The following is a 13,013-nucleotide window of genomic DNA, read 5'->3' on the forward strand; positions in this document are numbered from 1 at the left end:
TTGAGCACTTGAATGCATATGACAACTGAAGAAATTCTAGTATGTACCTTCCTTCTATGGCAGTTCCTATTTTCTCAACAGTCTCAAGTAGTTAAGTTTTCTCCCTCCTTTTCTTTTCTCTCTCTCTCTCTCTTTTTTTTTTTTTTTTTTTTTTTTGCCTTGTAGCATGTTTATGGGATGGGGGTTAGAAGGAGCTTGAAAATCAAGGCTCTTTCGCTGCCCCATTTTAGAGATAGATGGGCACTAAGGATGGCACGTGAGGTGATGAGCACTGGGTGTTATACGCAACTCATGAATCACTGAACACTACATCGGAAATTAATGATGTACTATATGTTGGCTAATTGAATTTAAATTCAATTAACCTCCATATTCTTTTCTTAACTAACCTCCATATTCTTTTCCACCAATCCCTCTCTGCAGATTTTATAGCATATTTACTTTGGGAATGTAGTCACCCTCTTGTGGTATCCCAATGGAGAACAGTGCCTTTTAGAAAGTCAGTCAGAGAAAGATAATTATCATATGATCTCACTGATATGTGGAATTTAAGAAACAAAACAGAGGACCATACAGAAAAGGAGGGAAAAATAAAATAAGATGAAATCAGAGAGGGAGACAAACCATAAGAGACTTTTCTTTTTTAAAAGATTTTATTTATTTATTTTAGAGAGAGAGTGAGAAAGAGAGATGAGAGAGCACACAGACGGAGAAGCAGGGTTCCCACTGGCAGCCCTATGTGGGGTTTGATCCCAGGACCCTGGGAGGTTTAACTGGATCCCAGGACCTGTAGAGGTTTAACTGACTGAGACACTCAAGAGCGCCCCCCCACCAAAGAGATTCTCTTTTGTTGTTGTTGTTGTTGTTGTTGTTGTTTATTTGTTTATTTACAGCATAACAGTGTTCATTGTTTTGGCATCACACCCAGTGCTCCACACAGTGCAGTACGTGCCCTCCCTATTACCCACCACCTGGTTCCTCAACCTCCTACCCCCCGCCCCTTCAAAACCCTCTGGTTGTTTTTCGGAGTCCATAGTCTCTCATGGTTCATCTCCCCTTCCAGTTTCCCTCAACTCCCTCTCCTCTCCATCTCCCCATGTCCTCCATGTTCTTTGTTATGCTCCACAAATAAGTGAGACCATATGATACTTGACTCTCTCTGCTTGACTTATTTCGCTCAGCATAATCTCTTCCAGTCCCGTCCATGTTGCTACAAAAGTTGGGTATTCATCCTTTCTGATGGAGGAATAATACTCCATTGTGTATATGGACCACATCTTCCTTATCCATTCATCCGTTGAAGGGCATCTTGGTTCTTTCCACAGTTTGGCGACCGTAGACATTGCTGCAATAAACATTGGGGTACAGATGGCCCTTCTTTTCACTACATCTGTATCTTTGGGGTAAATACCCAGCAGTGCAATTGCAGGGTCATAGGGAAGCTCTATTCTTAATTTCTTCAGGAATCTCCACACTGTTCTCCAAAGTGGCTGCACTAACTTGCATTCCCACCAACAGTGTAAGAGGGTTCCCCTTTCTCCACATCCTCTCCAACACACGTTGTTTCCTGTCTTGCTAATTTTGGCCATTCTAACTGGTGTCCGGTGGTATCTCAATGTGGTTTTAATTCGAATCTCCCTGATGGCTAGTGATGATGAACATTTTTTCATGTGTCTGATAGCCATTTGTATGTCTTCATTGGAGAAGTGTCTGCTCATATCTTCTGCCCATTTTTTTTCCCATTTTATTTATTTTTTTCAGCATAACAGTATTCATTGTTTTTGCACAACACCCAGTGCTCCATGCAAAACGTGCCCTCCCTATTACCCACCACCTGTTCCCCCAACCTCCCACCCCTGACCCTTCAAAACCCTCAGGTTGTTTTTCAGAGTCCATAGTCTCTTATGGTTCACCTCCCCTCCCCAATGTCCATAGCCCCCTCCCCCTCTCCCAATCCCACCTCCCCCCAGCAACGCCCAGTTCGTTTTGTGAGATTAAGAGTCATTTATGGTTTGTCTGCCCATTTTTTGATATGATTATCTGTTTTGGGTGTGTTGAGTTTGAGAAGTTCTTTATAGATCCTGGATATCAATCTTTTGTCTGTACTGTCATTTGCAAATATCTTCTCCCATTCCGTGGATTGCCTTTTTGTTTTGTTGACTGTTTCCTTTGCTGTGCAGAAGCTTTTGATCTTGATGAAGTCCCAAAAGTTCATTTTTGCTTTTGTTTCCTTGGCCTTTGGAGACAACATCTTGAAAGAAGTTGCTGTGGCTGATATCGAAGAGGTTACTGCCTATGTTCTCCTCTAGGATTCTGATAGATTCCTGTCTCACGTTGAGGTCTTTTATCCATTTCGAGTTTATCTTTGTGTACAGTGTAAGAGAATGGTCGAGTTTCATTCTTCTACATATAGCTGTCCAGTTTTCCCAGCACCATTTGTTGAAGAGACTGTCTTTTTTCCACTGTATATTTTTTCCTGTTTTGTCGAAGATTATTTGACCATAGAGTTGAGGGTCCATATCTGGGCTCTCCACTCTGTTCCACTGGTCTATGTGTCTGTTTTTATGCCAGTACCACGCTGTCTTGGTGATCACAGCTTTGTAGTAAAGCTTGAAATCGGGTAACGTGATGCCGCCAGTTTTGTTTTTGTTTTTCAACATTTCCTTAGCAATTAGGGGTCTCTTCTGATTCCATACAAATTTTAGGATTATTTGCTCCAGCTCTTTGAAAAATATCGGTGGAATTTTGATCGGAATGGCATTAAAAGTATAGATTGCTCTAGGCAGTATAGACATTTTAACAATGTTTATTCTTCCAATCCAAGAGCATGGAACAGTCTTCCATCTTTTTGTGTCTTCTTCAGTTTCTTTCATGAGTGTTCTGTAGTTCCTCGAGTACAGGTCCTTTACCTCTTTGGTTAGGTTTATTCCCAGGTATCTTATGGTTCTTGGTGCTATAGTAAATGGAATCGATTAAGAGACTCTTAATCATAGAAAAGCAAACTGAAGGTTGCTGGAGGGGCGGGGGTGGGAGATGGGGTAACTGGGTAATGGACATTAAGGAGGGTACGTGATGTAATGAGCACTGGGTATTATATAAATAAGATTGATGAATCACTGAAGTCTACCTCTGAAACTAGTAGTACATGTTAATGAATTTAATTTAAATTAAAATACCTAAATAAATAAATGTTTGGTAGAAAAGAAACGGTAAAAAATTAAGGAAAAAGAAAGCAGATTCTACCTCAAGATTTTCTCTCAGGTCTTACATATGTCCCTGCCACCCGAGAGTCATCCATCATCCTGTAATTTTCCGGTGACTGTGTCACAAAGAAGTAAGTGTAAAGCTAGAGAAAATGTGCCGGTCGTAACTGTGACAGTACTTCATGAGGAAAAAAAACCGACCTGCTACGTGGCTTTTTCCAGCTCGACATCATTAACCCTTTGACTTCATCTGTTGAACCCTGACTTTCTGAAGACCAAGAGGGTCAAGAAACTCCCAGTAACTGAGAGCCCGTGACATTAATAAATTCCAGAAATAGAGAAAACCAAAATTCCAGATCTCCAAATTATAATTTATTACTTTAGAATACCCTTTCAGCACTGTATCAAGGGAAGAGAGATATATTTATATATTTCTGTTGACTTCAAGGAATATAGTTCTTAAGTATTTTGCATTCAAAATAAACCAATAAACCCATGTTTTTAGAAATTGCATTGTTTACCTTGGAAATTGTGGACATCTTAACAGCTGACATGTTGGTGTGGTCTTATGGAGCATAGTTAGGTCCTGTTAGTCATGGGGCACCTTTGAATGCCATGTTGATAATGGCTCTCTGTGTGTTTGTATGTTTCCTATTCTCATAACTTGTGGAATAATTTCTCATGGGTCTTGTTTTAGGGTGACCCTGGGTCATCAGCTGCAGGAATTAAGGTAACTATAACTTTGCAAGTGTTTGTACCCCAGGAGTTACAGTTCTGAATTTTATAAGCCTCTGCTTTCTCTTCTTTCCTACCAGTTTTGGTGGTTATAAATGTTTTCTATTCTTCTGTAATGATCTGCTTCCAAACACAACAGGGCATATCTGGTGGAAATCTGATAAAGGCTTAAATAAGAGGTCTTGCCTTCACTTCTCTTTGCAGTTGGTTTTTACGGAAATGTGGATTTATATGTGAGCTTTAGGTATGTTCGCAGCAAAAAAAAAAAAAATTCCTGTCTCTGGTGAGACATAGAGTAATAGAATAAAGTGAATGAAATGCATGTGATTAAGAAGGCTAGGCCATCTCTGTGAACTTGTCCAGAGGCCTAAAGGTCTTGGAAAATTCTTATAAGATTGTTTTTAACATCTTTGGTTTTCTTTCGGGCAGGGAGAACCTGGAGAATCTGGTCGCCCAGGACAAAAGGTAATACCTCTATTCTGGTGTGTTCTTTCTACTGCCTCATCTTTGCCATTTTTTATACCTACTATTCACTGTGTGATATGAAAACAATTATTGAAAAACGATGTAATCTTCAAGCTTTGCATGCAGAGTGCTGCTGACTGTTTTGCATTGTAAAAGGGTTGATGCGGACCATGGCAAAATATGAAACACTCTGTATGTGTAAAAAGATGTTTTATCAGCTAAGGTCTGCATATACTCAGCTGTCTGAGGCTAACAAAGATGAGTCGGGTTGGAATGCCAACAACTTATCTTGCATGTTTAAAGTCGCTCCGCATGTTTCTGTCATTCATGAGAAGAAATGAATATTTACTAAACTCTTTCAATTGGGAATGAGAGCTTCTTATATTCCTTTTCCTTTATTTCAAATACTTCCCTCCTGATATTTCTTATGTGAATTATGTCTCCCTATGCAGTGGGTGTTATGTTATACAAACCAGATTTGTTAATAAATGAAGTTTTAATTGGAGACACCAGTCAAGCACTTTAACCGATCTGTGAATGCATACATGAATTTTTTTGAATCATTTGTGCTTCACTTAAGTGATAAATTAGAGGATATGCAGTGATTATGTTTAGATTCATATTCTCATTTGAGTCTGAGGCAGGAAACAACTGTTAGCAGTTTATTGTCTGAGCATCTGGATATCAGTGCCCAGTGCTGTCAGACTTTAGGTAACAGATGTGTTAGAGCTAACACGTAAATGTGAATTCCACATTAGGCTAAATCTCTTAAGATCGTGACTCTACCTTTATCTAGCAATAGCTGATGTTGTAGAAAAAAATATAATTAGAGATACAGAATTTACCCCATTAGTGTAAAGGAAAAGAAAGAATAAATCTCATTATAGGAGTTTGGAATCCTAAGACATGGTAAAATAATGTTCCCACACTCTTGAAGCCATTGAGAGGATGATTGTTTTGTTTTAACACTTAGGATTAAAGTAATTTTTGAGAAGGCCTATCATGTTCTTTTAAAATTCCTCTAATTTAAAAATAGAGTTTTCTTTGGAAACTCAGTTTCTCTTGAAACTCAGACTATAAGAATAATGATTCATCAGGCCCAGTTTTGGGTAAATTTCAGACTTTTCCAAAGAGCCTAGCAGAATTCTGCGAATTCTTTATGTAAGAATTTCCTACTGATTCTTTATGTAAGGAATTTGAAATTAGTGGTATCATCAGCGATCCATGGTCTGCTTTGGTTTGAAAAAGCAAATAATCTTCTCAGATGATCTAATTTTAGGTTCCTTCATCTTTAAAAGTTGAAGGCTAAATTTAAAGTGCTCTCCAAATATGTGATATACTAAAAAAATGTCTGCAGGACTATTATGCTTTTTTTAACAAAACAAAACAAATCTGCTATAATTTTATATAGGTTCCACTGTTTTCAGAGTGGAAGATCCAAAATGATTTTCAATTGCTTAATAAAATATTGCCTTATTATGATTATTTAGAAATACAGTTTAGATTCATTCCTAGAAGTTCTTAGGTTTACATATGGAAACATTGGATTTCCTTTGTATTTCATTAAAAATCTGCTTTAAATTATATCAGGAGAAGGGGTGGATTCATTAAAAGCTCACAACATGCCCTGAAATGAATAGCATCTTTTACATCAATATTTAGGCCTGATTCTATCCTTTGACTCAATCTCACTTGCCTACAGTATTTACAACTTCCTTTGTCTAGTATCAGGATTTGGCAATACTTACCCCAACATCGCTTTAGAAGTAGAGTATTCCCATGCTTGCTGCTTACTCAAGTTAGAAAATGACAAGCAGAACTGAATACAGAACCAATCCAAGAGCTCTTCCATGGCATTTTCCTCATCATTGAAGAACTGTGTTGTGCATTCTATATATAAGCTCCTGCGTGAGCGACATTTCAGAAATGTAGAGTGATGTGACAGAACGAAAGCCCATTAATAAGCTTTCCACTGTCTGGTGTTGTCCAAGAGCAACATTCATAATGTAGAATGACTTCATCATAGTTCTTTTTCCTTTGATAGATTCAACAGGAAAGTGTGTGATTGATACATGAGTTAGTATGCGTATTTCTGTTTGTAAACTGAATGTGTAGATTTATACAAATAGGTATTGTGTTTCATCACATAGCTTTTTCTTTCTAACTTCTTTGTGTCTTCTTAAAATACATTTTTTAATTTTCAAGGGATGAAAATACTTGATCCCCCATTAGAAGGGACCTTCGCAGTTGAAGTATATATAAAAGTACAGGGCACTGGGAGCAAAAGCAGAGTCACAAATTTGATAGTGGACAAGGGTCTCCTTTAATGGAGGGTAAAGAGTCAAAGGGAAAGAAAAAAGGAACTCAAAGTATAATGTGTAAAGTTTAATCTACTTGGACAAGTATTCTTTGAACAGAAGAACAAACCAATTCTCAATTATGACCCAGATCTGACTTTGGGCCATGCATGCCCAAGAATTCAACCCAGAGAAGCTCCTGGGCCAAGAAATGGGCAAAAATGGAAAGGTCAGCAAAAACTGAGTCTTACTGGAAGACAAGCCTTCATGGTATAAATATAGGAAGAAAATTCTTCCTAATAATGTTGAGATGTTCCACAAAGAGTAGCATGAAATATTTTATAATCTTTCATTGTGTTGACTACTGCTTTAAATAAACATAGATTTGGAAAGGTCAAATTCCTTTCTGAAATATTTTTCCTTTAAGAAGTCCATTTAATAATGTAACATGTATATGTACCTACATACATACACATGTAATATAGGGAACAGCTAAATGTTGAAGTCTCTCTAAGTATTCAATCTACATTGTAAAATATCTGTAATGTCTCATACATATTTCTCATATTTCTATTGTTGGAAAACATGGGCATGTGTCTGTGTACACATGTGTATATATGTACCTTTTTTAAAGTAGTTGTACAATCCTTTTAATATGGTGGGAGGGAAGTGTATGGTGAGAACTCCTGCAGGCAAACAGTGTTATAACCACTGTATTTTCACCTGTTTCAAATAAGATGCCTTGAGTTTCAGGGGCCTTTCTGCAAACAATACAAAATTATAGGTTTTTCACTAATAGGTTTGCTTTTATTGGTTGTATATTCTCCTGCAGTTCACTGTATATTCGAACGCCTTGTACTTTTTTTTTCTAAGTAAAAGAGAATCTTTAGTTAAATATAGATGCAGCCTTATTTACTGGATCTTCTTAAATTTATCAAATGAAGGGCAAAGGGTAAAGAAAAAAGAAAATCCAATGCATACTGTTTCTTTGGGAAGTGTAATCCACTTGGACAAGTATTCTTTGAAGGCAATCTTAAATTCTTAATGACCATTCTTTCTTCTCTGGCGTAACCTCATCTTAGTCTTACTGTTCACAGTACAAAATTTGAGTTATATAGTTTCAAACAGTGTAGCTTTTCTTTTGCATTCCTGAAGTACCTGTGACCTAAACCATCAGGAAAGTCATCGTCCCTTCTACGTCTAGCCATACAGCTTGGTTAACAGTATCTGGAGTCATTTTTTGATAATATCAGATCAAATTATGGCTCTTCATGATATGAGAGTAATACTATTAAAGACAAAATATCTGCTTGTTCCTAGGTTTTCTTTGGAATGAGGATTGTTGAAACATTTAGATGAAAAGAAGTGTCTTCCTTTACCACTTTTACTTAGTTTAATGCCCTAGTCTTTTTTAGTATAGTTGTCTGTCCCACTGACTGACCATTCTGAAGCAATGTATGCCTTTGACCCTCAAATGTTGTTTCCACAAATAATAGTCAATATAGGACAGACTTTCATTTTTCCCTGGCGATTCCTTTATGTTTCTTTAGTGGAATTCAGGGGATTTTCTAAGCAATGTAACCTCTTGTCACTATACTTTGTACTTAAAATAATGTAGACAATTCTGTGAAAATGAGATTTAGCTTGACTCCAGTGTGCTCACGCAAAATGTACCACTTAATCTCAAACCTGTATTCAGGAACAGCTGCACGCATGGTACCATTAGCCCTAAATCGCTAAGCAGGGTTACCCAGACTCAACAATTGTCAGAAATACAGGCTGAAGTTAAGTATGATCTTGACCAGGCATTTATCTTCTCATCATTCAGGAATGGAAAAGAAATCTTACTATACTTTTAAGTGAGCAAGACTTTTAATGTATATTGTTTTGATGTGACCATCTGTTCACACAGCCAACTCTTGATTATCGGAGGTAAGAGAGCCCTGGAACAGGATGCATTATTCAAATGCATACATAATCCTCATTTCAGCAAAGAGCTTCAGCTTCCACAAGAAATCATTTACCAGGGAATAATAAAACACAAGAGTTTCTGTTCCTTTTACTTCTCTCGCTTGCCTTCTGGTTGAGATGCCAACGAGCAGTGAGATGGTAGGAAGAGAGAAAATCCTGAAAAATCTGCAAATGGTCAACCCATCCCTGAATCAAGAGTTGACTGAACTGTAAAATCTCACCAAAGTTCTTAGAACTAGACAATATTTATATATGTGTGTGTGTGTATATATATATATATATATATATATATATATATATATATGCAGCAAGTATTCAGTTAGGAACACTTGCCATGTTTTTCTCCAAACACTGTGACTGAGTGACTATTGTTCTATAATGCTATGTGATTTTCCTATGTAGGGTGAACCAGGGCTTCCTGGGCTTCCTGGACTTCCGGGGATAAAGGTAAACACTGTACTGACAGTCTCAGTCTCATAGAATTGTAACTGTGAAAGTCACAGAAATCAAAGGAAAATAGGAAAAAAATGAAAAGTAAAAATATAATGCTTTAATTCTTTATGCTTTAATGCTTTAATTTAAAGCTATAATGCTTTAAATTCTCTCCAGCCATCTCAATCAATTAAATTTTTAAAAAAGATTTTATTTATTTATTTGACAGAGAGTAAGACAGCTAGAGAGGGAACACAAGCAGGGGGAGTGGGAGCGGGAGCGGGAGAAGCAGGCCTCCCACTGAAGCACGGAGCCTGATGCAGAGTTTGATCCCAGGGCCCTAGGATCATGACCTGAGCCGAAGGCAGACGATTAACGACTGAGCCACCCAGTGCCCCACAATCAATGAAATTTTTTAAATCGAGGGGTGCTTGGGTGGCTCAGTCAGTTGGGCATCCATCTCTTGATCTCCGCTCAGGTCTTGATCTCAGAGTCATGGGTTTGAGGCTCACGTTAGTATTTTTAAATTGAAAACTAGGCACAAATATTGATGACATTTGCCATTGCTATCTGGACTATATATTCTACTATTAGAACCTACTATGACCTTGAAAAAAATGTAAGTGCCACAAAGGAATTCTTTAAAGTCAGGATGTTCACTTTCACATTTTAATTTTGTTCTTTGCATCCCTTAGACTCTGACTGGAATAAGAGTCTTAACATTCCCATAAATCGAACATTTAGGCAGCTGTTTTTGTAATTCATTCGTTAAAACAATCTCTCTAAAGTAGCTTCTGGTTCCACTTCCTGTCAATAACTCTCACTGCAAAGGACAAATCAGATGACTAAACTCTCCTGTACCGTATATTATTTCCATAAACTTTGTGTGTATCTTTTGAAATAACTGCTTAAAACTTCGTTTGAAAACTTTGTTTTCCATGTTTTAAAACCATCTAAAAATGTTAGGAAACATACATTTTTTTTTTCATTTTATTTATTTTTTCAGCGTAACAGTATTCATTCTTTTTGCACAACACCCAGTGCTCCATGCAAAACGTGCCCTCCCCATTACCCACCACCTGTTCCCCCAACCTCCCACCCCTGACCCTTCAAAACCCTCAGGTTGCCCCAACCTCCCACCCCTGACCCTTCAAAACCCTATGGACTCTGAAAAACAACCTGAGGGTTTTGAAACATACATTTTTTAATTGCTTAAAATTTTTCACAGGGCAACTGACATACTTAAAGTTCTTCTATTGCCTTAGCAGTAGTGAGTCTCTAAGATCTGATTTCTAAAGCTGAAAAGCTTTAAAGTTGTTTCTAGAAGCGTTTGATAGAGTAACATAATGCAAGTATATTTTTCCTTACATTATTCTCATAAACTTTGAATCAATATTTAGTGTGTATTAGACCATTTTAAAATGAATAATCCTAGTTTCAGTGTGTGGGCTATGTATACTGCTTGATGAAGTTTGTGTTTGAAGTTCAGTACATGCAATAATATGGCTTTAGAACAGAACAAGATAAATTATTGAGTTCCCCAGACATCATATGGTATTATATATTTTATGACTTTTTTTGGTATAAGTAACAGACATGAAAACTGTGTTTTCAGGCTGGCAGTCAGAAATTTTTGCTTTTTGTTTGATGTTTCCAGATTGGTATCATGGACATTCAGATATGTCCTTTTATTTTTGTCTTTGGCTTCCTCAGTGAAAAAGTACACTGTAGGAGAACAGCTTACTAAAAGGTCAAAGTCTTATACTTACCACTTGCTATTTAGCAAAATAATTAAATATTTGATTTCATATTGTAGAGCTAAATATGGAAGGTTCCTTAGTAATTCCCACACATTAAAAAAAGAGCCTTTTACAAATGACTGGGAGATCATAGATCTCTAAAACAAATTTAAGGAAATTATTAAAATTTGTATTTATTTTAGTCTTATTTTAAATAATAATTTATAATTTATTTATAAATTTTATTTTAAGTTATAAGTGTTTATTTATATTTATATTTATATATATATTATATAATATATTTATATTATTTATTATTATTAAATTTACTTATAAGTACATTTTTATAAGTGCATTATAAGTACAAATTTATTATAAGTACATTTATAAATTATTTTAAATGATAATTAAAATTATTATTTAATTCAACATGAGTTAAAAAGAACCTGGTTGCATTATATATAAGGGAGAAGGCACTGGAAAGGAGGGATATTTGAGAAGGGCTAGGGGAGGGTTTCCTATAGCGCTTTACTCCTAAGTTAGCAAGAATGTGCTTCCATTGGTCACTGGTGAGGCAGGAATTCCAGCCCTGCATTGAAATGCACTTGAGGATGAGGCACTGTCTTGGTGGGAAAGAGTATGTAAGGGTGAAGTTGTTGGGGTTTTTCCCTCCGAGATGAACAAAAACCAATTTGAATTACTCTATTTGTTATCGTTACCTCTTATTCATTTTATGTCTTTCACCACGAAATATAGCCCATGGCAATTTCCCTAATCATATGTGAACTAGTCTGAAAGTATTGAACTTTTTCAAATTGGGAAGAGTGTTGGTGATTTGCCACCTCCAGTAAATGCTTTTATTCCAGGGGTCCTAGGACATGGCCGGAAGTATTTTGTTAGGATTATATAGCTGATATTGGCCTTAGTTTTTTAAACCTTGAGTGTGACTGTTGTGACAAGAAGCTGTCACTTGATAAAACCTTTTTATCCTTCGCTGGAGATACTTTTCTATGCAATTATCAAATATTGTTGGGGAATTACTCAGTATTTGATTTAAATCACAGATTTTGTAATTAGCTTTGTCTTCTCGCTCTAGTTCAGGATGTGAGCAATGTTCTTTCTTTATAATATGGTAGGTGCTCAGCATACCGAAGTCCTCTTGTGAAGGAGATAATTTAAGAACACATAGTCATTAGCAGGCATTGGATATTCATAAATGTAGAGTTACACGTTTATAACTTTACAATATAGCTTCATTACCTGAGATCTTCTTTATTCCTCCAATATGCCTTGCTTCTACTCAGTTGCTAACCACAGGATAGTTAATCATAATTTCATAGTTTGAATGAGTAAAAATATTTAAAAGATGAAACCACATGTATGGATTTAGAACGTGTGGTAGCAAGAACTGTGTGATAGTTCATGCTTTGGAAATACTTCCTGTTGGTATTCATCCCCTTCTTATCTTCTGGTACTACAGAGAGCATGCAAATGCCATCCATTATTTCCAAGACATTGAGGAAACCAGCCATGACATACCAGGGAAGCTTTGATTTGCCACCTGTTGCTCTCAAGGAATGGTGGGGAACTTAATGAGCACCCAAATGCCTTCCACACAGCTCTCAGGAAATGAGCAAAGTGCCTAAATACAGACAGCAGACTCATCTATCTATCACCTCAGAGTCCCACTCAGAGAGAAGTGCTGATACCTTGGGCATACATAATAAAAGTCACCAACAACAGGCATAACTTAATTTCAAACTATTCTTAAGCTTCCTGCACAAGTATTGGAAAGTTCTCTCACCATGTGGAAGACATTTGGAATTCCTATTTCATGCATTCATGGTTCATATCATGTCAAGATGTTCAACTGGGAAAATTAAATTATGCACAATGTACCATGCAGACATTGATCTTCTGGAATAAGATTTGAGCTCACAAAATGATTTTTATAAATAAGACTTCAAATATGTTTTTCATGAGTGAAACTTTTGAGTAACTAGCTTTTCTGATATCACATAAAAGGGTAAGATCTGATGTTCCTATTTTTAAAATTTTTTTCTCTCCATACTTATTTTGAAAAACGTAAATACATTACTTATCCCTCTTATGATTACATTACCGTAGTAATGAAGCAGTATAGAGCAGTGAGCAAGAAACCTGACTTTAGA

General features: G+C 36.6%; 1 protein-coding gene across 3 annotated transcripts in view; it reads left to right on the top strand.

Annotated features, from left to right (window-relative positions):
* COL25A1 (collagen type XXV alpha 1 chain) overlaps positions 1-13,013 on the top strand; it is a 467,999-nt gene that overhangs the window by 395,980 nt on the left and 59,006 nt on the right. For 2 of the 3 annotated variants that reach the window (XM_045995538.1, XM_045995543.1), the window contains exons 16-18: positions 3,901-3,933; positions 4,368-4,403; positions 9,074-9,118. In XM_045995538.1, coding sequence (XP_045851494.1) covers positions 3,901-3,933; positions 4,368-4,403; positions 9,074-9,118 — 114 coding nt within the window. The remainder of the gene's footprint in view (positions 1-3,900; positions 3,934-4,367; positions 4,404-9,073; positions 9,119-13,013) is intronic. The other variant, XM_045995552.1, reaches the window with a different exon arrangement.

The sequence above is a fragment of the Meles meles genome, chromosome 2, assembly GCF_922984935.1.
Source record: "Meles meles chromosome 2, mMelMel3.1 paternal haplotype, whole genome shotgun sequence".
Taxonomy (NCBI): domain Eukaryota; kingdom Metazoa; phylum Chordata; class Mammalia; order Carnivora; family Mustelidae; genus Meles; species Meles meles.